The 26,577-nt window shown below is 47.1% G+C and overlaps 1 protein-coding gene across 2 annotated transcripts in view; it reads right to left on the minus strand.

Annotated features, from left to right (window-relative positions):
• DAPK2 (death associated protein kinase 2) overlaps positions 1-26,294 on the minus strand; it is a 117,476-nt gene extending 91,182 nt beyond the window's left edge. Inside the window, exons 1-2 of one of the 2 annotated variants that reach the window (XM_068553321.1) lie at positions 26,255-26,294; positions 23,360-23,457 (exon numbers count right to left, since the gene is read on the minus strand). In XM_068553321.1, the coding sequence (XP_068409422.1) occupies positions 23,360-23,436 (77 nt within the window). In that variant the 5' untranslated portion in view covers positions 23,437-23,457; positions 26,255-26,294. Of the gene's footprint in view, positions 1-23,359; positions 23,458-26,254 lie in introns of those variants that run through there. The other variant, XM_068553330.1, reaches the window with a different exon arrangement.
• Positions 26,295-26,577: the final 283 nt, after the last annotated feature.

Below are 26,577 nucleotides of genomic sequence, written 5' to 3' on the forward strand. Positions count from 1 at the left end.
AGAGAGGCAGAGTAGTTCAGGGGAAAGTGTGCTGGCTTTGGAGGCAAACAGACCTGACTTTTAATCCCAGGGTGACTTGGGATAAAGTCATTGACCTCTCTGAGTCTCAGTTTTCCCATCTGTAAAGTGGGGTAACTAGGACAATTAGAAATAGTGCAGGTAAAATGCCTATGATCTGCTACACAACAGGAGCACAATAAATGATAGCAATTGTCATCACCATTATTTACACGACTAACAGAGTTTTTCTGGAACATTGGCCTGAGCCTGCCTTGTCCTCATTGCTGTGGTGGATACAAAGAGATCTACAACCTGGGGGCTGTCCTCCAGGGCCCTCACTCAGCAGAGAGTTGCTGAGTACCTGCTGTGTTCCCTCTTCTTACTCGCCTTCATATCCTTCCTTCACCAGTCACTAGCTGTGGCCTCAGTCCCCTATGTACCTCCCATAGGGATGCAATACATATTTGTTTTGTGAATAAGGAATAAATGGTGTTGAGTGAGTCACCCAACCTCTTGAAATGTCAGTTTTCTCATCTGTAAAATGGGGCTAACAGCAGCTACGCACCCTGCTGCCTCACAGGGCAATTGTACAGACCAAATAGAAACAGCAGCCATAGAAGGCCACAGGGGCAAAGCCTACACAAAGCCCCAAATTGCACCTTGAAGGTTGTCTCATCTTCTACAGAGGCTGGCTCTGCTGGGCCCAGGACAGTCTTGGGTTGCTTGAATCTCCCTGTGCCCAGGGAGCCTGCATTCCAGCACAATGGCAGGTCCACATCATAAACTGGATGCAAACCTCCCTGCCTTTCCTGGTCTGGAGTCAGAAAAGCTTGGTTCAACTTCTGATGCTGCCTCTTCCTAGCTGTGTGACCAGGTCACTTAACGTCTCTGAGCCCTCATTTTCTCTTCTGTAAAATAGGGTTAATTGTCCCTGCCTATCTAGAAATGTAGCCACAAGAATTGAATGAGATAATGTATGTGAATGTGCTTCATAAACTGTAAAGTTCTATACAAATGTAGGTGATTATTACGATTATCATTATTATGTCAAAAAACAGATACTCACATTGGTGTGAGCCTCAGAGAAACCCAGACTCCTGGGCCAGAAGGAGAATACAGATGCCACTGCTCCTTTCAATTTTGGTAACTTTGAAGCCTTCTCCATCAAATTTCAAAATCCTATATGGTTTTGCCAGGAAACCAAATATGTTCTAGCCACAACTCTGGAGAACCACAAGATAAGCCATTTCCATAACGGGTGCTGCTGGGCTTCAATCAACTCAGCTGCTTGGGCCAGAAACATAGTTTTTTAAAAACACCACATACCACAATTCAGCCCCTCCCCCAAAACTCACATCCTTTCTCCTAAGAAAACAAAATAAGTGGAAACCAACTTTAACCGATGAACTCCAACTCTGAGGCATTCATTCTCAGAAGGCAAGCCTTCCCGGGTGAAGGGGGCAGACGAAGCATTCTCCAGGTAGGTTACAGTAGCGAGATTTCCAGAGGAGCTGGGCGAGGAAGTGAGGCTCTTGGCCAGTCCCAAGGGCTGTGAGGACAGGATCTTTGGGCCCAAAGAGGCGATTGGTCAGACTCAGAAATTAGCTCTAGCAAGCCAGTTAAAAAGCTAAACCACCATGAGACTCTTTTACTGGTTGTTTTAATTAACCAGGTACAAAGTAGGTCTACAGACCAATTTCTTCTCCTCCACAGGCCCTGACTGTGCAGCCCCAAACTCCAACTGCCCCCCAACAAATGACCTCCCCCATCACACAAGGGATGATGAGGATGAAGGGCCCTTTGGACTGGCCAGAAGGAACCTCAAAGAAGGCTCACCTGTCCCATGGTTCTTGTGGCCCCAGTGGCCCCACTGGGTGGCCCCAGGGCCGAGGAGGGCAGATGGACCCAGTCCTGGGGTCAGGGCTGGTACACAAGGATGCTACCTGTAGCTACTCGCCGATGATTTACGCTTGGTGCTGCGTCTTCCTCCAAAGACCCTCAGTCCTGGTTGGAGACTGCGTGCATCTTGTTAGCTCAGGCTCCCTTTGCAGGTGTCTGTGCTCTCCTGTAAAACCCTAAATTGCTTGAGAGGCAGCCTGGCAGGGTGGGACGAGCAAATGCTTTGCAGTCAGGCAGATGTAGGTTTGAATCCAGAGCCTGCCGCTGATGGGCTCTGAAGTTTTGGGAGGTGACTCTCCTAGCCTTGCTTTCCTCATCCCTAAAAGGTAGCCAATGCCTATCACACAAAGTTTTGTAAGGATTAGTAATATGTGGAAGGTTCCTGGCATATGGTTGGTGCTTAATCAGTGATAATTATTATTATTAATATAATGGCACTCCCACCCCTGCCCTCCAAATTCTAAGGCCTAGTCCCTCCTCCATACCTGGCTCCTGCTACCTTACCAGAACCACTGGAACCACTTACCAGAGTGCCCTGTGCTCAGACCTGCCCAGTTCTGGGCCAAGCCGGGCTTGGTCATTGTACAATACAGGGCTGGCAAACAGAAAGCACTCAAAGCAGTGTTTGTTTACATAGAAAAAAAAAAAATCCTGCTATCTCAAGTGATTGGAATTTTTTCCCACCACATTCTGCTTTCATGGGTACAAATCAATACATAAACATGCTTAGATGAGGGTTTATTCTGAAGAGCACCTTCTCTCATATGGACTTTTCTCGTTTTTTGAGAGCTACGTTACCATACAATGTCCAGCAGGCAAAACACAAAGATCTGAGGTACTTAGAAGATTCTGAAAGTTCCTTCAGACTCTTCAAAGAAGGGTATTTTATTTCTAATACATTACCTTTTTCTGATTATAAGTAATGTGATTGTTGTAGACAGTGTGAAAAATAGTTTTTAATTACGGGCAATTTCACCATCTCTAGAGAATGTCACAGTGAATGTTTTGGTGTATTTCCTTACAGTCTTTTTTCTCTATCCTTCAAGAATGTAAGTATTCATTCATTTAAAAATGAACGATGAACCAGCAGGCCAGCCTATGCCAACGGGACAGCAGCTGTGGATCAGCCGTGAAGGTTCCCCTGTCCTATTTTCAGCTCTCCGCAGCCCTAAACAACGTATTTGTCAATGATACGCCCACAGATTGCGTTAACTACATCTTGTCTTATCAGGGCTTGGTGAACTTCTGCCCCTTGAGTGAGTTAACACAGTCATCTCTGCTTTCCATTTTCGTGCCACAGAGTCAATATTTACTAGCCGTGTTGCTAAAACAGGCCCTGGGCACAGCCTCGATGCCAAGCATCCCTGTCTAATCTCAGCAACAGCAGTCTCAGTGGCACCGGAGGCTTTACTGTGCCATGGCCCTTGGTGACTCCTGCCCTGGGGAGTAGGTGGCCTCTGACCCAGCAAGGATGCTTCACATGATCATAAAGTCACAGGAGGCTAGTGTTGGAAGCCACTTAAACATTAGAGATGGGAAACCGAGATCCCCTGGGGAGGGAAAGGATTTGCCTAAGCACATGCAGCTGCAGAACCAAAGCCAGGACGCCTTTACTCCCACACCAGCTCTCACTGCACGGTCTTGCTGAATGCTTCGACATGGAGAAAGAGCTGGGGTGGCAGTGGGGGACAGAACCCATTTCATCAGGACTGGAAACTGGGCAAGTGCTGCTCTAAGATGGTCAGTTTCACAGAGGGGTCTTCCCAAGACTGCCCTGGTCTCTTACAGTGATGATTCAGGTGATCCCATGGCCTCATCAATTCTCTTGCCTCTTGCTAGAATTCATTCATTCATTCACTCATTCATCTATTCGTATGACAAATCTTTATGGAGCCCAGTCATGGGACGGCCTTACTTGCTTCAACAAAGCAGTGTCACTTGGCCCACCTTTTCTGGAAGGATCTCTCTGCAGCTGTCAAAAGAGACAGACACTAAATAACAAGGTCAGGTCCTACTGTATAGCATAGGGAACTATATTCAATATCCTGTAATAAACCATAATGGAAAAGAATAAGAAAAAGAATATGTTATATATATGTATAACTGAATCAGTTTCCTGTACACCAGAAACTAACACAACATTATAAATCAACTATACTTTAATTTAAAAGAAGAGAAACAGACAGACCCATCACGTAGCCCCAAGGAAGTCTGAGGCTTAAAGGAGTGAAATGTAGGAGAATCACGTTTTGGGGGTAGATCTCTGACAGCAGGCCTCTGAAGAAAGTCCCTACTCTTAAGAGTACCTCAGGTACTAACAGGAACAAGTCAAAAGCGAAAGGGTAGGTGACTTGGTGTGATATCAAATACCTGTAGTGTTTCTGTGGAGTAGTAGAAAGAGGAAGCACCAGGAGCTAGGAGACCTGCAATCAGGTTCCACTTGCACCACCAAAATGCTGCATGACCCAGAAAGGGAAAGTGTCTTGCCCAAAGTCACAAAGCATATTGACAGCTAAAGTGGGACTTGAATCAAGTTCTTTAAGTCCATGGCTGATGGCTCAGATGCCACAGATGAATCTTTGCATTTCTCTTATCCTCAGACAGCCCCAAGAAAGCCAAAATCATGACCTGGAACTTCCACGGCATCTCCTCAGTTGAGATTGGTCGCTGCCCACAAAGGGAAGCTCTGGCATCTTCTCTATCTGGGACTAGATACCCCTTTGGGGTTCGCAGAACCAGGCTCAGCCAATTCCTGGAAAAGCAGGAGCAGGACAGAGGCCACTAGGCTAACACCAGTGCAGGAAGAAGCTGTGATGTGCGGCAATTCTGGCACATGAAAGGGGAGAACAAGTGAGCATTCTGCACAGCTGCTGGGATGTCAAACAGCTCTGCACACTTGGCCTGTTCCCCTGCTCCACCCCCTCCAGGCAAGAAAACAAAGAAGGTCGTGTGAACAGGGCTGTGATGAAAATAATGCCACTGCATTTCTACCTTCTCCTGGTCTTAGAAACACAAACTCAAGCCCTCAGGGGCTCAGTGCTGGCTGAATACAATTTATGGTTACACCAGCCCCTGTGTTTGTTGAGCACCTACTATGGATCCAGCTCTATAGCTATGCTAGAGGTGATGGGAACACTAAGAATGGTAAACCTTGGCCTCTGCCTACAAGGGGCTCACAGTTTGACTCAGAATACAGAATGAGCCTCCAGGAAACCTTCTGCTTCAGAACAATTATGTATGAGGCAGAGATTGTAAGGGCTATGGATGCTGGAAGCTGGATGGCTGAAGCTGGGGGAAATACCCACGGGAAGGCTTCAGAGGATAGGAGGGATTTTCACTGGACTTGAGGGCTGAGTACAACTAGTAGAAGAAAGGAAGGAAGATGAGAGAGAAGGTGCTCAGAAGGAAGAAAAGAACATGTCATTAAAAGGCTTGGATGTGGAATCTAAAAAATGACACAAATGAACTTATTTACAAAACAGAAACAGACTCACAGACTTAGAAAACAAATTTATGGTTACCAAAGGGGAAAGGTGGAGGTTGGGATTAACATAAACACACTACTAAACATAAAAGAGATAACTAATAAGGACCTGTGGTATAGCACAGGGAACTCTACTCAATACTCTGCAATGACCTATATGGGAAAAGAATCTAAAAAAGAGTGGATATATGTATATGTATAACTGATTCACTTTTCTGTACACCTGAAACTAACACAACATTGTAAATCAACTATACTCCAATAAAAAATTTTTTTAAAAAGGCTTGGACAGTGCAGCTGGAGTGAGAAAGGTTAGGAAGTATAGAGAGGTAAGTTTGGACAGGTAGAGTGGGCAAAGTAATGGGCTAAGTTAGCCACATTCTTCAGTTTAATCTGCCAGCCACTTATTCCTGACTCTGTATCAGACAAACTATAGGGAAGATGTGGCTTAGACAGTAGCCTTGAAGCACCTACCCTGCAAAGAGGAAACTAAGGTGGCAACAAAAAGGGAAGGTAGACACATTAGAGACATACTCCTATGGGCCTAGAGTACACCATCCAAATGCTGGTTAACATCAGCAAGGGTCAGCTAATCTTGGCAATGCTATAGGCTTTTGGGCAATCTCGCAGAGAGAAAAGAAATGTACAACACTGTTATTGTTAAATGAGCACCTGCAGTTATTAACATTTGAATAGTTTTAAGTTTTGAGAAGCCCGCGCACCGAAGAGTAGCCCCCGCTCGCTGCAACTAGAGAAAGCAACGAAGACCCAACGCAGCCAAAAATAAATAAATTAATTAATTAACAATAAATTAATAAATGTAATCTAAAAAAAAAGAAAAGGGTCATGGGAGGTGGCCCAGTGAGGACAATGACCATGACAAATGACTCTTTCCAAACCCCCCAGGGTATCTGCCAGAATTTTTCTGGCAAAGAGATGGGAGACTCACTGCAGGAACCAGTGTGACTCCTCACCATCAGTTTACCTTCCCTCTTAGGGGCTGCCATCCTGACTTGCTAATCTTTCTACAGGGGTTTACTGAGACCTTTCTTTCTGTGTGAGGGATACAAGTCAGTGAAGCCTCCATCCCTCCCTTGAGAAGCTTCCAGGTCCTCATCCCCTCACATTCTTTACAGTGATTCACTCCTCACTGGGCCACCTCCCATGACCCTTTCCTTTTTTTAAAAAATTAGTTAATTAATTATTTTTTGGCTGCATTGGGTCTTCGTTGCTGCGCATGGGCTTTCTCTAGTTGCGGCGAGCGGGGGCTACTCTTCGTTGTGGTGCACGGGCTTCTCATTGCGGTGGCTTCCCTTGTTGCGGAGCATAGGCTCTAGGCATGCGGGCTTCAGTAGTTGTGGCATGTGGGCTCGGTAGTTGTGGCTTGTGGGCTCTAGAGCGCAGGCTCAGTAGTTGTGGCACACAGGCTTAGTTGCTCCATGGCATGTGGGATCTTCCCGGACCAGGGATCGAACCCATGTCCCCTGCATTGGCAGGCGGATTCTTAACCACTGTGCCACCAGGGAAGTCCCCCATGAGCTTTTCCCCATTCAATCCCATTAACCTTTCTTCCAGCTTAAAACCAGTATGAAGTCCAAACTCCTGAGCATGAAATACTTAAAAAGCAACTTGTTCTATATGACATAAGAAATACATGTTTAAAGTTTTTTTTTAGAAAATACAGAGAGTATAAGTAAAAGACAATTAAATCAACCATAGTCCTAACTTCCCCTCATCCTTCCCACCACCCCTCACTGTGATCAATACCAACACTAGTAAAACTTTAATGGCAGCTTAGGCTTTTGTCCATCCCCTCCTTGCTACTCCAGGCTCACGCACTGCTTCCCTATTAGAACACGTCATCCAGTTTCTGGGGGACCCACCCTCACAAACACACCTTCCATTTTCCTGTCTATTTGGGAGGCTCAAGTCCATCTATTCCTAGAATGCCCACACTCACTGCTCAGCCTATTCAAATCCCACCCATCCTTCAGTGCCTCACTTAGCTCTCACCTCCCAAAACCTTTTCTGACTGTGCCAGTCCATGGAGGTAGCCACGTTCTGAACGAGTATCACATAGATTGTCTGGAATGTTCTTTTGGCTGCACTATGTTCTGACAGCTCTTGAATTGCTGCCGAGCATGATACTCTCAGTGGGCTGTTTTGGTTATTTGTTTGTTTGTTTATGTGCTCCTGCAACTTCTCTATAAGCTCCTAGAAGGTATAAACTATATCTCTGCACTCACTCCCCTCTCCACCCCTCCCTATGCCCATCAAAGCATCTCCTACCCAATAGATGTTTGATGGGTATTTCATAGAATCATGACATTTTAGAGCTGAGGGGGGAAATGGGACTGAGAACCAGAGAGGAAGAGAAACTTGATTAAGGTCACAGTGCAAAGCCAGAATAGAGACCCTGGGAGCCAACTGAAACCAGAACTCATTCGAGCATTTATTGTGTACCTACTATGTGCCTATCACTGGGTAAGGCACTGGGAGATAAAAGAGAATGACCTCCAGATCCTATGATCGGAAAGCTCACTGGACTGCAAGCTGCTTTAGGGTAGCTTTTTGTTAAGGGGCGATGCCAGAGACGGCGGGAACAGACTCAAAGGCAAATAATGATGACGAGGGAATCCACAACATGCTGTAGGAATGTAGAACAGGTGCACCCAACCCTGCCTGCAGTCTACATGCCTGCAGTAGTCAGGACAGGCCTCTGTAAGGAAGCAGAACTTGGGCATGGGTAGAACTGGAGCAGGGCTCCAGGCATGGGTGAGACACAGATAACACAGGGAAGGCATGCTACCTAGGCTCTTTGGGGAAAAGGCGATCACTGGAAGGATACACACAGGAAGAGAAAGCCGCAAAGGAATTAGCTCGTGGAATCACTGCATCTTCTGTGGCAGCCCCATTCCCTCCTCACTGTGCATCAAGTCTCAGAGAGAGGCCATCTAATTGGCTTTTAGCTAATATATCACTGGTCCTAGTGGGCAGAGCTTTTTCAGCCCAGCCATCTCATAGGATACCAAATAGCCAATGAATGGGTCACTCTTGGGTCAAGTGACCATCCCTGTTCCAATCAGGGGCCACCCCTGCACAAGAGCGAGCCCAGCTCCACTCTATGGGGCAGGGGGCTGTGAGGGGCTCAGGGCGGAAGAGGAAAGAGGGTAGTTTTAGCAAGAAAGGAATACTGGGTATGACAGACACCATGCACAAGTGGAGGGGTAGGTGGGAATCCCGGCAGGGGTCTTTGTGAGCGAAGACAAAGAGGTAAAATTAACATGGCCCACTGCGATAGAGGATAATAAAGAGATTTGCTCAATCAGGGAAGGAAGGAGTAAACCAACAGCTCTGGGAGCTTACTTTGTGTCTCAAGTACCATTTTGAAGAAGTGATCTTGGATCCAGGTGTACAGTCTACACAAATTGGGACACTTTAAAAAATATGGATGCCAGAGCCCCACCCCAGACCTTGTAAATCTGAATCCCTGGCATGTATACATGTGTGTTTGTTTTAAACCTCCTCTGTGATTCATATGTACTACCCAAGATGACAATCACTGTGCTACACGTTTCGGTCATAATCTCACTCAATCCTCTAGAGTCAGGAGAGATGGAGGTTCAAATCTTGGCCTGATAAGGTAGGTGGTATGTTCTCAATTTCACAGATGAGAAAACCAAGGCTCAGAGAGGTGAAGTAACTTACCCAAGGTAACACAGGCAGTGAGTAGTAAAACTGGGATTCGTACCTAGGTTTAATACCTGAGCCTGAGAGACAAATTCTTGACTGTGTATTGGAGAGGGGTGAATCAGCTGCCCCAGAGATGGTCCAGCCGCAGAACTTCCTGGATGGTAACAACACTGGGAACCAGGGGAATTGGGGTGGCGGTTGGTGGAGCCAAACCGGCTTAGCCAGGGCCTGGCAGCGCTTCCTGGCCAGCAGAAAGCTGAAATCTCAGAGGCATGTGTGGACCCCAGGAAGGCTCTTACATCAGGGCTCAGCTGAAACATCAGAAAGAATCTCACAATTCCAAACTCTGGAAACACTGCTGACTTAGCTGGGTCCAAAGGTGTCTTATACAATCTCTTTCTCTAAGAAATCTTTTCAAGATTGCTACTTGGACCTGTGTTTACAAACCCCTGTGGACACACAGCCTTATCTCCACTCCATCTGGCCGCCCTGCTCTCAAGAGTAGGGCTGGGTCATTGTGCCTCTGTTTCCCTATCTGTAAAATGGGGACGGTGACTTCCTACCTGCCCACCTACCCCAATGTGGAGGCTCATGATCAAATGAGGTAACAGAGGAGAAGCAGCCCAACCCAGCTCCTCCTTATGAGCTCTTCAAAACAACTGACCGCTGGGCTTTTAGCATCACCTTGTCCATATCTGCAACCGTTTGCTGGGTACTTCCCACATGCCAGGCTACGCCCCTTACATCTGTGCTAGGAATGGGAAAAGAATCACTTTGAAAGCTGCTCAGAACTGTTACTGGTAATAAGGAAGGCAAAAGACTCCGAAATGGGGTGGAGGTGGGGTGGGGGAATGGTCAGAGACGGCTTTTTGCATGGGAAAAACTTTAAAGGACCTTTGGTTCTGGAAAAGAGAGGCCCAGGGTCCTTTCAGGGAGAGGCTGTAACAAGGACCTAAACTTCCTATATGCGAAAGAATAGGGCGTCTCTTTGGGGAGGTAAGTGTAAGGATGGTAGCAGATCTCGGGCCTGGGGAGGGGTCCTGGAAGGCCCCAGCATCATGGCAGATGGCAGGAGTCAGAGGAGTGGAGGTATCTATTACCCCACTTTAAGTTGTTTCCTTCTCTGTGCAGAAATTCCTCTCACTACCCGAAACTCAGTTTATCCTGCAAGCAGCCTCAGTGGCAAGGGAGGCACTCAGAAACGGGCCTGAGTCCATGCCTGAGACAGGGTCACAAGAGGGAGTGCTGCCTTGTCTCGAAGGAAAAAGAGGTCCTTGAGTCCAAGGACCTAAGACATCAAGGAGGATGTGAGCACTCCCTGGGGAGACCCAGAAATGCTCAGTCAGGAACAGGACTTCCTGTTGCCCTGGAATGGAATGCTCATTATTCTTATTCGGACATTAAAGGAGGGGACCCCAGAAGGCTGGAAAACAGCCCTGTGAGAAATGGGACCATCTTAGCACAAAGAAACGGAGCCTATGAGCATGAAGCTGCCCCAGGTCCAGCGGCTCACAGTAGCAGAGCCAGGATCACACCTGGGCCCGGTGGCTGCAGCACCCAGAGCAGTCACCACCAGGCTAGGGCTCATCAGCCTGCTGCCCCGAGCCTGTCCTCCTGCTGGGGCCCTCAGCTGCCTTTCCCCCTCTGCCCTGTCTCCTCCAAAACACCAGTAGGAGCGTTTGCCTCCCAGGACCGTACTGCAGCCCCTGAGCAGCCAAGTTCTCCTCTTTAGCTGGTGGGCCCTGGGCCCAGGGTGCCAAATAAACCTCACCCCCAGGAGGGAAAGATAATTCATCACCCTCCAGGCCCTGTGGCCAGGCCACCAAAGACCAGCAGCTCAGGATTCAAGATTAGGGTTCTGAGGTCTCAGGCTTAGATGCAGGCAGCCAGGGGGTGGGCGTGGGCAGGGGAGCAGTGTCAGCCGTGGAAATGGACTAGACAAGGACAACCGGGCTCTCAGCAGATTCCCCAATAAACCACTAAACAATAGTATCCATCTCCTCCCCTGTTCTCTGGAGGGGAGCCCAGGGTCACAGGCAGAAAGAAAAATCTTGGGCAGCTTGGTACCCCCCACCCCCCACAAAGAGCACTGGACCAGGGGTCAGAAGTCATGGGTTTAAATCCCGGCTCTGACACTTCCCTCGGCAAGTTAGTTAAGTTCTCCAAGCTTCAGCTTCCTTATCTGCAAAGTGGGAGAAACACCGGCCACCCCGTAGGGCTGCAAGAGGACTAAACTAGGTAACAGCCCATGACCAATGCAGGGCCAGGTTTAGAGAGGATGCACAATCCCTAATACCCAGACCTCCCTTCCCGTCTTCCACCCCAGCACTCCCTGCAGGACAGGACAGACTGACATGGACAGTGGTTCTGAAACTGGGCTTCTCGGAGGTTCCTCACAGGCTGTGAGACGGAGGGCAGGGAAGGAGCGCAGCTGGACCGCTGCTCACCTCTTCTTCCTCCTTTTCCATAACTGCACCTCACTTTGATCTGTTTCTATCCTATCCCCCACCCCAGAATAAGTCACTTTTTTAAAGTTTTGCTGCTTAACTAGTAAACCATACTGGAGTAGATCAGGAGTAGACACACTTTTTCCACAAAGAGTCAGATGGTAAATATTTTAGGCATTGAGAGCCAAGAAGTAAAATCCAGGATATTATTATTTATTATTATTATTATTATTATTTTTGGCCCTGCACCATGTGGAATCCCAGTTCCCCGACCCAGGATCGAACCCGAACCTCCTGCACCGGCAGCGCAGAGTAGGTACTTACATAACAAAGGAGAAAACTAAATTTCCACAGAATTTTAACTGATGAAGCTCAAAATATAATAAGAATTGCATTTGTCTTATTCTGTTTTGTTTGTTTTTTGTAATACAGGTCTGCCATGAGAAGAATGAAATTGCAGGGACAGGTAACAGTTTGCTTAATTGGGGTCCAAAGTTAGTGTTCCAACCATCAAATCTATTGCAACTGGTCATCTATAAAACCCATTCTTTCGGTGTTTGTGACTACCTAGAGGGGTGGGAAAAGGAGGGTGGGAGGGAGGCTCAAGAGGGAGGGGATATGGGGATATATGTATACGTATAGCTGATTCACTTTGTTATACAGCAGAAACTAACACAACATTGTAAAGCAATTATACTCCAATAAAGTTAAAACACACACACACACATACTTTGTTAAAAAAAAAAAAAAATTCTTAGCTCCAGGGCCATTGAAAGTAGGTGGCAGGCTGGATTTGACTGTAGGGCTATAGTTTCCCATCCCCTGGACCAGACAATGTCGGAGCCCTTGCAGGTTAAAGTGCTTGGGCTTTAAAGCCTGTTGAAGGCTGCTCTGGGGGCTACAGCAATCTCCAGGAGAGAGACTCTGAAGGCTGCAGCAACTCCTCTGTGGGAGGCTCTGGAGGGCCTCACATGACCTCCCACCTGCACCGCCAGAGCCCTGGTGCTTTACTGCAGCTGAGGTGATGGGCACCTAAGGTCCTAACTCCTACCACTGGCCGCGGCTCTTACCCCTCACCTTGGTCTTCCCAGCAAGGGAGAATACAGGGAAACCAAGCTCTCTCCTTCGCCCTCAAAACACACTTCTCCTCAAGCACCCCCTCTCCCAATAGCACCTCACAGAAAACTTACAGAACCATTCCAAGGAATTCCCTGGTGGTCCAGTGGTTAGGACTCTGGGCTTTCACTGCTGAGGGCCCAGGTTCAATCTCTGGTCTGGGAACTAAAATCCCACAAGCCACGTGTGGCGTGGCCAAAAAAAAAAAAAAAAACACTCCAGCCAGCTTCTAAAAGTAGAGACAAAGAAGTGGAACCCTTTGCTGGAATTCTGGGGCCCCCCAAAGACCTTGAATCCCCTCTACTTCTCGGGGGAGGAAGGCAACACCATCAGTCTACAGGAAGACCTCTGCCTCTAGTCCTGACGGGGCCTCATTTTCATCACTTATAAAATGGGAATGATTATACTTGCCTTACCTGCCTTGTGTTGCTATCAGAACTTCAAAATATCTATGAAAATGAAATAGAAACACCATGAAAAAAGGTAAAGTAGCACAGAGAACAAGATTTGGAATTAAGGGAGAAGCACAGAAGACTTCAACCACTTTAAATTTCTCCACAGTGAAAACATTACGGTATCTTTACAAAACTCTTAAACTACACAAAAATACACAAAAATAATGAAAGGGTATTGGCAAAGCCATAAGGAAAGAAGCACATGCTGGTGACCTGGTAAATTGGTTCAGTATTTCCAGTTTCAACCATTACACAAATCAGCCATAACCTCTGACCTCGTATTCCACCTCTGGGAATACACTGGCAGAAATAATGCAGAGAGAGGAAATGAACAAATATGTTCACAGAAACACTTATTTTTAGTAGTGAGAAACAATAGGGAAAGTTTAGTAAATTGGGGATGTTTATATAGCAGATTATTATGAAGTTAATGAAAACATACGGACTGTATCTATTTGTTTTAAAAGGCCAGTATTCTTCAAAAATATCTTGTCATGAAAGTCAAAGAAAGGCTGAGGAACTGTTTCAGATTAAAGGAGACTAAAGATATATGACAAGGAGATGCAATATATGATCTCCACTAGATCCTGTTTAGCAGGGAGAAAAACTGCTAGTTGGGGGACTTCCCTGGTGGCGCAGTGGTTAAGACTCCAAGCTCCCAATGCAGGGGGCCCAGGTTCAATCCTTGGTCGGGGAACTAGATCCCACATGCATGCCAAAACTAAGAGTTCGCATGCTGCAACTAAGGAGCCTGCCTGCTGCAACTGAGACCTGGCACAACCAAATAAAAAAATAAATAAAATATTTTAAATAAAAAATACTAGCTGGGGAGTGGGAGGTACAAACAGTTGGGTGTAAGACAGGCTACAACGATGTATTATACAACACGGGGAACATATCCAATATTTTGTAATAACTGTAAATGGAGTTTAACCTTTTAAAATTGTATAAAATTAAAACAAAATTTATTTTAAAGAACACTAATGGGAAAATTGACAAAATTGGAACAAGAATGATAGCTTAGATAAAAATATTGTATCAGAGTGAAATGTCCTGAATTTGAAAGTTGTACTGTGGTTATGAAAGAGAACGCCCGTGTCCTTAGGAGATGCATAATGAAGCATTGAGGATAAACAGGCATGATGTCCGCAACCAACTCCCAAATGGCTCGGAAACAATAATAGGTAAGTAGGTAGGTAGATAGGTAGATAGACAGACAAACAAAAAGAAAGAAGGGAAGGAAAGGAGAAACTGAAGGAAGGAAAAAGAGGGAAGAAAGGCAGGAGGAGAAGGAGACAGCGGGGAAGGAGGGAGAGAGCAAGAGAGGAGGTGACAAAATGTTAAAACCTGGTATGTGGATAAAGGATATACAGGAGTTCTGTTATTCTGAAAATGTTTCTATTAAATTTGAAATTATTTTGAAACAAAAATATTTTTAGGTTATACGGACTCTGGATACATGGAAAGGTATACACGAAACAATGTTGAGTCAAAAAACAACACAATGCAAAATGTACACGCTGGCGATATATAAGTAGAAAGGAAAGTGTGTCCCGTAGATACAGGTATATAACGGTTTCAATTATCCTCACATAGGACCTCCCTCTCGTTCGTACAATTTTCATAATGCAAACTGAGCTCAATGAGGCCACTACCTCGGGGCAAGCGGTTTGCACCATGTGCCAGCTTCTGACTGAAGCACGTGCAATGCAGCCACTTTGTTTGAGTGGCTTTGTGCTTTGTTTGCCTGACAATGGGTGATAAAGGCGCCTCCCTCCTTCCTCCAAGGCCTCTGTCATCCAGGGCCCCTGCAGTCGCCTGTCCTGCTGGCAGTCCCCTCCCTTCAACCCTCTCCACGCTCCCTCTTGCCCGAGCCCGGGCCTGCTGCTTCTCAGTCTTTGGCAGAGCCCTGACCTTGAGGTGGGTATGTGCCATCTCCAGGATTAGACCGCAAGGAGCTGCCCCACACAGCTTCCTCCACTGAACGACTGGCACATGTTTGGGGGTCCCCCCATTAGCTTGTGGCCTGTTCCAACATCTCATTTCATTAGCTTTTGAGGAGAGTACCCCTGTGCCACAACTGAGCCCTAATCTCTTCTAGGGTAAGGCCTGAGCCCTAAGTCTCCTCTATCCATCACAGTGCCCAGCACACAGTGGGTGCCTGGGAAGAGTCTCTGGAATGTGACAATGAGTACAGACGTGCACTTACACATCCACACGTGCTCACTCACATTTTGGAAACCACTGGCTTGTCTGGGGCGCAGCTGTGGCCCAAAAGACTTCCTTGCCACTAACACCAAGCTGAGGGCTTCCTGGGCCCGGCACAGACAAGCTTGGTGTTAGCGGTAAGAAAGCTTTTTTGGCATGAGTGACCAGCCGCCGCTGTAGAACTTCTCTGAGCCTCAGTTTTCACAACTGTGAAGTGGGAATGTGATCCAGCTCATATTGTTCTGGAAGATGGGAAGTCCTCGGCACAGATACTGACATGAGGGCGGAAGATTCTTAACTTAGGTCGGTCACTTTCACTTTCCCAGCAGCAGGAAATATAAGGCATGTGTGTGATCAGACAAGCACAAGAATCCCAGCCCAGGGAGGCAAACAGGGCTCTGGCTAGAGAAGTTTCTGGCTTTTATTTCTGACTTTCTCTGAGATTTGCTGTGTTGCATGAAGTGGAATTTCCCACTTGCCTTCTCCTTGATAAGGTAGGTGGTCTGTATTTCTTGAGCCAGTTACCTAACATTTTGGAGACTGAATTTCTTCATGTGTAAAATTGGAATAGCAGCTGCTTCACAAGGTGCTACCAGGATTAAATACAATAATGTGTGTCCACTATTATATATAAAATAAACAACAAGGACCTACTGTATAGCACAGGGAACTATATTCAATATCTTATAATAACCTATAATGGAAAAGAATCTGAAAAAGTATATACATATATATATAACTAAAATCACTTTCCTGTATACCTGAAACTAACACAACATTGTAAGTCAACTATACTTCAATTAAAAAAAAAAAAAAAAAAGAGTAATGGGGACTTCCCTGGCGGTCCAGTGGTTAAGACTCCGCACTTCCACTGCAGGGAGCCTGGGTTCGATCCCTGGTTGGAGAACTAAGATCCTGCATGCTGCGTGGAGCAGCCAAAAAGAAAAAAAAAAGAGAGTAAGAAGAAAAAAATAATGTGTGTCCAGGAAATGGAGTGTGTTTTGTTTCTCACTTTGTGTTTGGGGAATCCTGGACCTTCGTGCATTCCAAGGCCTATGGGAGCTGGGGGCTTGGCTGAGCTTTTGGAACCAAGGCAGGTTCCAAACAGCTCTGCAGTTAACTGTGGTGTCTGTGGGAGTTGAGCACTTATCAAGCGTAAAAGGCCTGGGCTGGACGCTATTGGGGTTGTGGCAGGGTGGAGGGTGTGGGAGGGAGGCGGATAGGGGCAGAAAATGAATGGATAAAAGATAAAGTACGCAGGAGCCCAGCATGGAGGACCCTGGGTCCAGCAGGGAAGATGACCAGGTTAACCTTCTGTGTAACATGAGGTATGATGACATTAGCACTTAATAGAGGTGTGGGTCCAGAATAAGAAGTAATACAGTCCATAGAGGTGGTGTGGTAGAGGGGGTAGGTGTAGAGGGAGTGGATCATGGCAGGCTTTGCCAGGAGAGATGGCATTTGATCCTGACCTTGAGGGAAAAGTTTAATTTTTCCAAGAGTGAGAGAAGAGAGAGAGCAAAGAGAAGTCACAGAAGATTTGGAGACCTCTGGCCTCTGTCCCAGTGCTGCCGTGATGCTCAAAATAGGAGAGCAGTTGCGGACCTGCCTTCAAAGAGTTGACAGCCCAGCACAAACCAATGTGAGATAGGCCTAATCTCATCACCGGTCATCCCAGGGCCTGGGCATTGCTCCTGCTCCCCTTGGTCTATGCAACCTGCCCCCAGGAGCTTAGCACGTGGGGGAATGTTAACTCTGAGCACATGCAGGCCTCAAGCAGACACAAAAGAGGAGAGGATGTGTGGGCGTGAGAAACAGCCATGGACAGATTAGAAGGTAAGGCTCAGAAATAAAAACAGTTGCTGGGTTAACCCTGTTAATCTTTTGTTGGCTTAAACTGTCTTCTTAAGTGTTTTATTAAAAAAAAAAACAAAAAACTTTCATCCAAAGTAAGTCTCATAGATCTATATACTGTAAAAAGATATTCAGTGTATTTCATTAAGTGAGAAAATCAAGTTGTAGATTGTTCTGGTCGTATGATCCCATCTGGGTCTACATTCACACTTGCTTTACTTAGACTAAGTTCTGAAAGGCAACAGAAGACAATTATCATCAAAGTCTACCTGTGGATGTGAGACTTAGAGGGAGGACAGAGGGAGTTCTACTCTAACTTTTCATAAGTTTATGATATATGCCATGCATTACTTCCACAATAAAAAAATTTTTTTTAATTTAAAAAGAAATAATAAAACCCCTTTCGCCTCCGAGTTCATCTTGGAAACGCTTTTTCCCAAGGACAGAGACAGGTAAATCCAAACACCTATTATTATTGTTTTCTATAGAGCTTTGTGGCTAGACTGGGCTATAGAACCCAGCCTGGGTACACCTGAGTTCTACACATTTCCTGGAGGTTTTTGTTTATCTCCCAAAAGAAGTTGCCCTGGCTAAGCTGCATGTGTGGTGGGTGATCTTAACCACAGAGGACCCCATTGGGAGGCTCAGGTCTGGCAAGCAGCTGTCCCAAAGAATTCCTCAGCCTGTTTAGGAAGGGTGAGGCTTGAGAGCAGTGGCTCCTTCCACGGCCCAAGGCTCCTGTCCCTATAAAAGGGGATTCTGCAGGTTAAGTGCCTAGCAGTGTGCCTTGCACATGAGAGCCTCCTGTACGTAGCAGGGCTTCTGGCCGCTATCTTCACCAGGGGAGCTGGGGAGGTTATGATGGGATGTGTGGGGTAATGAATGGTGAGATAGGCTCCCTGAGAGAGGTGAGGGCTGTGGATAAAAGTTGAATTTACACATAGAGAGGTTTTCCTCTGTTTGTTTAAACCAGCACAGTGTAGTTGAAAAGCTTCTTTAAGTTTCAGCTCCTGTATTGCTGCCTCTGTGACTTTGGACAAATCACCTCCCCTCTCTGGGCCTCACTTTTCTTGTCTATAAAATGGAGATCTGGACTAAATTCTTGTTGAGATCCAGTTCAACAGTAACATTTTATGATTTTATGTTCATCTAATAATTTAAAAATCTAAGTGAAGTAATATAAGCATAGGAAAGAAGAAACCACTGATCATTATACGCTGCTTACATTAAATTACCTTGTACCCTTAGACACACAGTAGTCATCATTGGGCCTATCCACCAACACCCTTCCCCAGGGAACATTAATCCTTCCCAAATGCTCACCTTTCTGACTCTGACCCTGCTACCCTACCCTCAAGGTCAAAAGAAAAAAGACTACCCTACCATATATTCTCTCCCACTCCCCAAAAGCAGTCAAATTAAAGAGAAAAATAAGTTTGTGCTTTGTGGGTCCTTATGGTGTGGCGGCCAGAGCCCTAGAGTAGGAGTCAGACCACCAGTGCCCACCCTGGTCTAGCACCTGTTCACCGTGTGACCTTGGACAAGCCACTTCCCCTCTCTGGTCTTAGCCTCATCTATAAAATGAGGGGTTAGATGGGTTTCTCTTTATGAGCCTTGCTCTGCCCTACAGTGGCTACCCAGGCTGGGAGGGGCCAGAAGCGGCAGGCCAGCATTGCTCCAACTGTTCCCAGAAACAGACGATAACCTCCAGCATCCCCAGCAGGCTGGTGCCGAAATGTGAGCCAGAAAATCAGGTGAGATGCGCAGGGCCAGGTGGGCCCCAGCCGTGCCCAAGACTCTCAGGCCAGGGCATGATGTCCACATCCAAAGCTGGATTCTGCAGCTTTTCTCACAGATGTTCTCTTATTTGTAGGATAAGGACATACAAGGCCTCCAAAGGCATCAGAAACATGCCCTTCAGGGACCAGACCAGGGCAGGGAGTAGACTTAAAGATTCCTTGTTTGTTAATGTATAGTTTTAGTTCAGATACAATATACCTGCAAGAAAATGTACATATACAAGTATGGCTTAATGTATTTTCAGGAAATGAACACATCAGTGAAACAGGCACCCAGATCAAGAAACAGAACAATACCTGTCCCCCAGAAATCCCTCTCATGCCCCCTTTCAGTCACTAGTCCCTCAAGAATAACCACTATTCTGATTTCTAGCACCAGGGATTCATTTTGCCTGTCTTGAATTTGACACAAATGGAATTATACCGTATGGGCTCTTTTGAATCTGGCTTCCTTCGTTCAGCATGATGTTTGCGTGAGCTCCATCTGTCATTACAGGTAAAAAAATGAAAAGTGACTCTCACTCATTTTCATTTTTGCATAGTAAGGACTTAATGAGGAGCTAAAGTCAATGAGACAGCCCTGAGTCTAGGTGAGGGTGCTCACAGAGAGCCGAGGAAGCGGGTTTACGTAAAGCTCCTCCCAGACATAAGAACAACCCCTCCTGCTGTTCCTCCTGCAGAGACCCACACTGTCCTCCTGGGAGGCTCTAGAAGTGGGAGACGGGGCCTTGACACCCAAACTTACTTCAAAGGCCAGAAGCTCTTGTTCACTGAACACTCGCCCTGCGCCCAGCTCTATGAGGGACACCGCAGACTCAGCATCCCATTTAATCCCCACAACCACGAGGTAGCTACTGTTATTATTCCTATCTTACAGGTAAAAAAAAAAAACTCAGGCTCAGAGAGGTCAAGTAAGTTGTCCTAAGGTTGCACAGCTAGGAAAGGGACCCAGACCTCAAACTGTGTGTCCCCAAAGGCCAAATCTCTCCACCAGTCTGTGTTGGCAGAGATCTCGCAGGCTGGGTCTGGCCTCTAGCTATATATCCCACCTCATCTAGCACTGCTTGCCCCCAGCTCACGTTCCACGGCCACACTGGCCTCCTGCCAGCAGCTCAGGTCCCAGGCTCTCCCCACCTCGGGGCCCGCATCCAGGCTGCTTCCCCTGCCTGCGCATTTACCCTCAGCCACTTCCTCGGAGCAGCTCCCCCAGCCACCCAGGGCAAACTACATCCCCTATTCTCTCTAAGAGCATCCCACTCCCTCCTTTCACAGCCCATCACACACTCTATAGTGACTTGTCCTTTTGTGATCCCTCAATCACTTGTTCCGTGTCTTTCTCCACCAATGGAACACAAGCTGCAAGAGGACAGGAACGTCGATTTTGTTCGTCGCTGCCTCGGACAACGCCTGGCACGAGGTACACCCGCAATGTGTGTTACGTGAAGAAGAGAGGAGGAGAGACAGATAGCACTGCCCCTTCTGAAGCCCAGCAGTCATCTGAAGGCAGCTCTAGTTCCAGCCTGTTTATGGCCCCCGGCAAGACCCTTCCCCTCTCTGAGCCTCAGTTTCCTCAACTGTCCGACAAGGGTCTTGGAAGAAAGACCTCTAAAGGCCTTCCAGCTCACCGGACCTCTAGACCAGCGGTCCCCAACCTTTTTGGCACCAGGGACCATTTTCGTGGAAGACGATTTTTCCACGGACGGGGAGGGAGGATGGCTCAGGCAGTAATGAGAGCGATGGGGGGCAGCAGATGAAGCTTCGCTCACTTGCCTGCTGCTCACCTCCTGCTGTGCGGCCCGGTTCCTAACAGGCTGTGGACCGGTACCAGGGGTTGGGGACCCCTGCTCTAGACCACAAATCCTAGGACGACAAGCCATTCCCAAGGCCTCAGGCCTTTGCTGCCTCTTACTCGCCCTATGTCCAGCCAGCACCTTAGAACCTTAGAAAAGTTGCAGGTGCCGGGGGGCGGGCGGGAGGTTCCTCCAAGGCTCCCCAGGCTGTGAGGTACCTGGGGCCTTCGCACCCTGTTGTAGATGGAGGACCCCAGAGCATGAGGTCTCTGCCAGTTCTAATAGCTCTGAGGTATGGAATGGGGGAGAAACAGGACTAAGAAGGAATAACAGATGAATTCCACGGGAAACGTCTACTTCCTTCTTCAGAGCTCAAGCCCCCCCATTCCTGACTTCTCAGCTCTCAGCCCACCCGACAGAGTCCCATCCAACGCTGCCCTCGTTATGTGCACAGCTGCCCCTACAGCCAGGCTGGAGCTCCAGGAGGGCAAAGACTCCCCGTGTCATGCTCACCACTGTACCCAGAGCACTTAGCACAGACCCTTACACACAGGACATGGCCAACATGGGGCCATCGAACCAAAAGCCACTGGTAGGGCCTGCCAGGGTCTGTGGCTAAGGGTGCCACTGTGCCCCCGGCACCACCAAGTTCAGGAGAAGCACCCGAGGTGAAGAGAACCTCGCTTCTCACTCAGAGGCAGAGTCCAGCTGACCACCCTCCAGCCTCTTCCCAGCCCTTCATAGGCCCCGGATTGCCAGTGGCAATGGCCCAGACAGAAGGCTGAGGAATCTCCCTGTCTGGGACACTCTGGGACTCTGCAGACACTTGCTTCTTGACCATTCAGTCAAGCAGGACAAGCACTCCCTAAACTTGAAGAAACTGCACTTTCTTTTTTCTGGCCTCACCACGCGGCTTGCAGGATCTTAGTTCTTAGTTCCCTGACCAGGGATTGAACCCGGCCCGGCAGTGAAAGCACCGAGTTCTAACCACTGGACCACCAGGGAATTCCCATAATTGCACTTTTCATTCTTCTCTGAGTAAGACTCCTCTGGCTTTGAAATTCTTTCTAGTTTTTCTTTAAAAATAAAAGTACCCAGTGACCCAACTTCTAGTTACCTATCTTAAGGAAACAATCAAAAACAGGATCAGAAATTTCTGTTAAGGGATGTTCACTATAGTTTTAGCAATGAAAATTTAAAAAAATAAATGGAAACCGCATATTTTTAGCAGTAGGGGAAATGGCTGAATAATTGAGGCATGCATATACAAGGGAATATAAAATTGCATTTAAAATATTTAATGACATGAGCAAACCTGTATGATACATTAAGATGTAATATTTAAAACTGTATTAAAACACTAACCTATAAATTCAGTGTGGTTAAAATAAAAGGAAATAAATATGTACATATATTTGCAAAAAATAAACAAAAGAGAAGAAAAGAAAGTAAGAGAATTAGTCCTGACACAGGAGCTCTTTAAAGGGAAAGGCTCCTGTTGTGCATCATGGATACAGTGAAGGCCCTGAACCCCCAGATTTTTACTCTGCTGGGTGTGTGGAGGGGTGAGGCCGGGTGTACTGCAAGTATGTGTGAGTGTGCAAGAACCGTGTGCACCGGAGAGAGCATGACAGGTGTGCAGGTACAGACTGGACTGGCCAGACGTTGGCCATGTCACTTGCTCGCTGAGCAACTTGGGGCAACTTGCTTAAACTCTTTGGACCACAGTTTCCTCAAGAAAAATAAGAGTAAAAATAATTCCCATTTCATGAATCGTTGTGAGAATCAAACTCCAAGACTGGTGTTCTGTAATCATTAAAATACTACCTGGATACTAGCAGTTGTTACAAATGAGAAGCAAGAAGAGAGCTTCAGAAAATCTTCATTTCTCTCCAGACAGTAACTACTTTCAGATCTGAGTTTACTCCTATCTGTGTTGTGGGTTTAGCAAACCTGAAAATGCACCCAATAACTCAGATCAGAGGAACCTTCACAACTAGGCTCGTGTGGCTTGTCACTCAATCTAAAGCCATTTTCAGGAGGATGATTTCACCTCCCATTCAGGCTCTGAGCTTACAGAACAAAATCCTGAGAGCTGTGGAGGGACTTCCCTGGTGGTCCAGTAGTTAAGACTCCATGCTCCCAATGCAGGGGGCCTGGGTTCCATCCCTGGTCAGGGAACTAGATCCCACACGCTGCGACTAAGAGCCCACGTGCCGCAACTAAGACCCAGCACAGCTAAATAAATAAATAAACATTAAAAAAAAGAAAAACTGGGAGCCATGGAGAATCCCAAGTGGGATTCGGAGAAGAAAACCAACAGGTCATATCTCAGTCCAGAGCCTGGGGAGGATTTTGGGAGCAAAGGAACAGACACGACAGGAATCATTTAGATTCGCCGTTAACTGTCAGCCAGGTTATACTGAAAACACGGAACTCAGCAATTCTAGTCCCTTCTGCTGGCAAGTCTTCATTTCCAGAGAGATGATTACTTGCAGAGGCACCCGTGAAGATGAATAAACCTCAGGACTGTTTTTAAAGCTTCCCACGAGTGCTGTGACAAGCCCATGACCTACAAGATCCACCGACCAGCACACCTCTCAGAGCCACTTACCTCCCCAGCTCCTCCCCGATGTCATAGAAGTCCTCCACCTTCTGCTGCTTGAATGTCTCCATGTTTGGGCTCCTCATTGAGGCCTGGAGCGTACAGCCCTGAAACATGAAAAAACCTGAGCTTAGCACAGACGTGTCAATTGGTACCAGCCTGAATCTAGGCCCAAAAGTAATTGGCTGCGTGGGAGCTAATAACTTAAGGATAACCCACAGCCCTCATTCCTCAAGAACAGCCTTGATCAAGCCTTTCCTCACCTGTGACCAATGGTGTACGATTCTTATTTGATTTATATTAATCACATTTGTTAAGGAGACAGAAAAATAGCCCTCCTCACTTCTTCAGATCTGCTCTGAACAAGTTCAGAGAAACAGGGCCATGGGCAACTTCGGCAATTTGTTCTCATGAAATTCAGGTCTACTGAGAAAAGAGGGAGCTGTGATGCAGGAAAAACAGAACTCGTTTTTGAGTCAGAAGTTCCAGGTTCAAGTCCCACAGTTGCCTACGTCATTTACACTGCAGAGTCTTAACTTCCTCATCTGTAAAAGGGATTAGTACTGTAAACACCACTGCAAATCAGGATATTAATTTTATAAACTACAAAATGCAGTAGAGAGGTAAGGGATGTGCATGACCTCAGCTCCTACAGGCGCTGTGCCACCCAATTTGGAGTCTGAACTGATTTCAAACTCTCTCACTCATCACCCTAAGGGAAAGATGGCTGGGAGTGGTGTGACAAATTACAGTAGGCACCAGGAGTTAGGAGCCTGAGGTTCTAGTTGCAATTTTGCCCACAACTAGCTCTACGGCCTCATCTCTTGTCAGAGGAAGGAGGCTGTTTCCTCATCTGTAAAATGGAGCTAACTCTGCCTACCCAGGGCACCTTAGTGAGAACCACAGGACTACTCTGAACCACGCAGAGCACTCACCACTCCACCAGAAGAGACTGTCTGCATCCTCCCTTGGGATCCTCCTGCCCTAAGGAGCTCACCCATTCCTGGGACAGCCACATGCCACCCTGGACAGCACCCCGAGGGCAGGGCCCGGGACACAGCCTGCACATCACAAAGATAAAACCAGCTACCTGTGGATGCATCTTTCAAGAGTCATTAGCAAAGGCCTCTCAGAGCTCATTTTGGCTAGTGCTGGCAGCTTTTCTTCTGCCTGGCAATCAGATACCAACCACGGCCGGGCCCCATGAGCCCCAAAAGACTGTTTTCACCAGGCTGGGTGGAGGCACCATTACATAAGGGCACGTCTCATCAGTGCCAAGTGGCTGAAGCTGTTCTAACTCTCAGGTGATGTATACATTTCACCCTCTTTCCTCCACCTCTGCCCCCTACAAACCAGAGCTCTGGTACCAACATGCCACCTGCCTCCCTCCCTTCCATCGAGTCACACACATCCCTGAAGACCTCCACGCAGAGCTGGCCTGGCTGGCTCACAGCCCTTACTCTCAGGGCCACCTGCCAACCTGCTGCCTGTGCATCACACATCCTCCTCCCTGCTTGGTCTTCACTCCATGCTCAGCCAGGGCCTGGCAAGCATGGAATCCTGAGAAAAGCAGGCTCCAGGATCCCTGGTTCTAGGCTAATCTGGGTGTATATTAGCCATGTGACCCATAGCACATTGGCACCCTCTCTGGGATTCAATCCCCCTCCTCTGTAAACTGGGGTGATCACGTCTATATCACATACTTCACACATCCATGTGAGGACCCATTGTGATAAGGACATAAACTGCTGGGCAAATAAGAACGATGATTATTATTGTTATTTGACTCATTCCAGCCCATTGTTTGTGTTTCTGCTTCCCACAGCTATTGAGACACCAATTCTGTTCCCTTCTGAGGAAAAGGTACTGGGATCCTCCTGGCAAGTTTGCCTTGATCAGAATCAGAAGTTTGGCCCCCTTCGCCCCCACCCCCCCATTCCTGGCAAACCTCCCGAGACTAGCACTGAGTGGGGCAGGACTGCTATCTATCATCTTCTTTTTGCTGAAAAAATACTTCCAAATAAACCATTTGGGTCAGATTCTGGGGGTGGAGGTGGGAGTAGTTACTAATTTCCCACAGCTAGATGGAAGTAGAAAACTCCAAAAAAATTCTGTTGGCAGATACCCTGAGAATGGTCCCAGGAACAGCTATGATCCTCCATTCGGCAAGAGGCCAGCTGCATTCGCTATCAGGAGCTGAGCTGGATTTGAAGAAGCCCCACCTCCCCAGAAAACAATGAGCCCCTGCCTTGTGCTCCACATCCTGAGTGACCAGAACTTGGGGGCCAGGGGAGCCCCCTAAGCTCAAACTAGGCCCACCAGTTTGGCCCCAACTCACCATTTCAGCATAGCCCCCTCCCCCATAAATCCTATATTACAGGCGAAAGTAGACCTTTCCCATTTCCCCAAAACTTTCACCCCTGCCACGCCCCAGCTCAAGTTGGGCCCTCTTCGGGGGGTTAGGGAGAGCCCTCCTAGCAAAACTGTTCCCTTCCCACAAAGCCGGGCTCAAATGCTACCATCTCTATGAGCCTCCATGACCCTTTTTCTTGCCAAAACAGATTAAAACTCTCTACCTCTTTAAATTCCCAAAGAGGGCTCTTCACACATTTTTAGGGTTAGAGCTTATCAGGTTCTGGCTTATTTCATAATCTATGTCAATGTGTAACCCAGAGGGAGAGAGTACAGGTTCCACAGGCACACAGGCCTGGGTTCATATCCCAGCTCTGCCACTTACTATCAAACAGCACAAGACAACTTTTCTGAGCTTCAAATTACTTACATAGAAGATGAGTCTAGACAATGCCTAGTGTTAGTGAATATCTGGAGAACTCTCAAAACTGCTAGGGAGAGTATTCACTGGGACTACTTTGGAAAACTATTGGGCAGTTTCTATGGACATACCTAAGAGAAACGCACGCAGATGTTTTCCAAAATGGTCCACGTTAGAACGTTCACAGCAGCACTATCAGTAATAACTAAAAATTGGAAACAACCAAATGGCCATCAACAGAAGAATGGATAAATACATTGAGTTATACCCATACAATGAAATTATTATACAACAATGAGAAAAAGTGAACTACTGCTCCCTGCAACAATGTGGATGAAACTCACAAACATAATGTTGAATGAAAAAAACCAGACACAAAAGACTACAGACTGTGTGATTCCCTTTAGGTAAAACAAATCTGTGCTGCTAGAAGTCATAATAGTGGTTACGCCTG

The sequence above is a fragment of the Eschrichtius robustus genome, chromosome 1, assembly GCF_028021215.1.
Source record: "Eschrichtius robustus isolate mEscRob2 chromosome 1, mEscRob2.pri, whole genome shotgun sequence".
In the NCBI taxonomy this organism is placed as follows: domain Eukaryota; kingdom Metazoa; phylum Chordata; class Mammalia; order Artiodactyla; family Eschrichtiidae; genus Eschrichtius; species Eschrichtius robustus.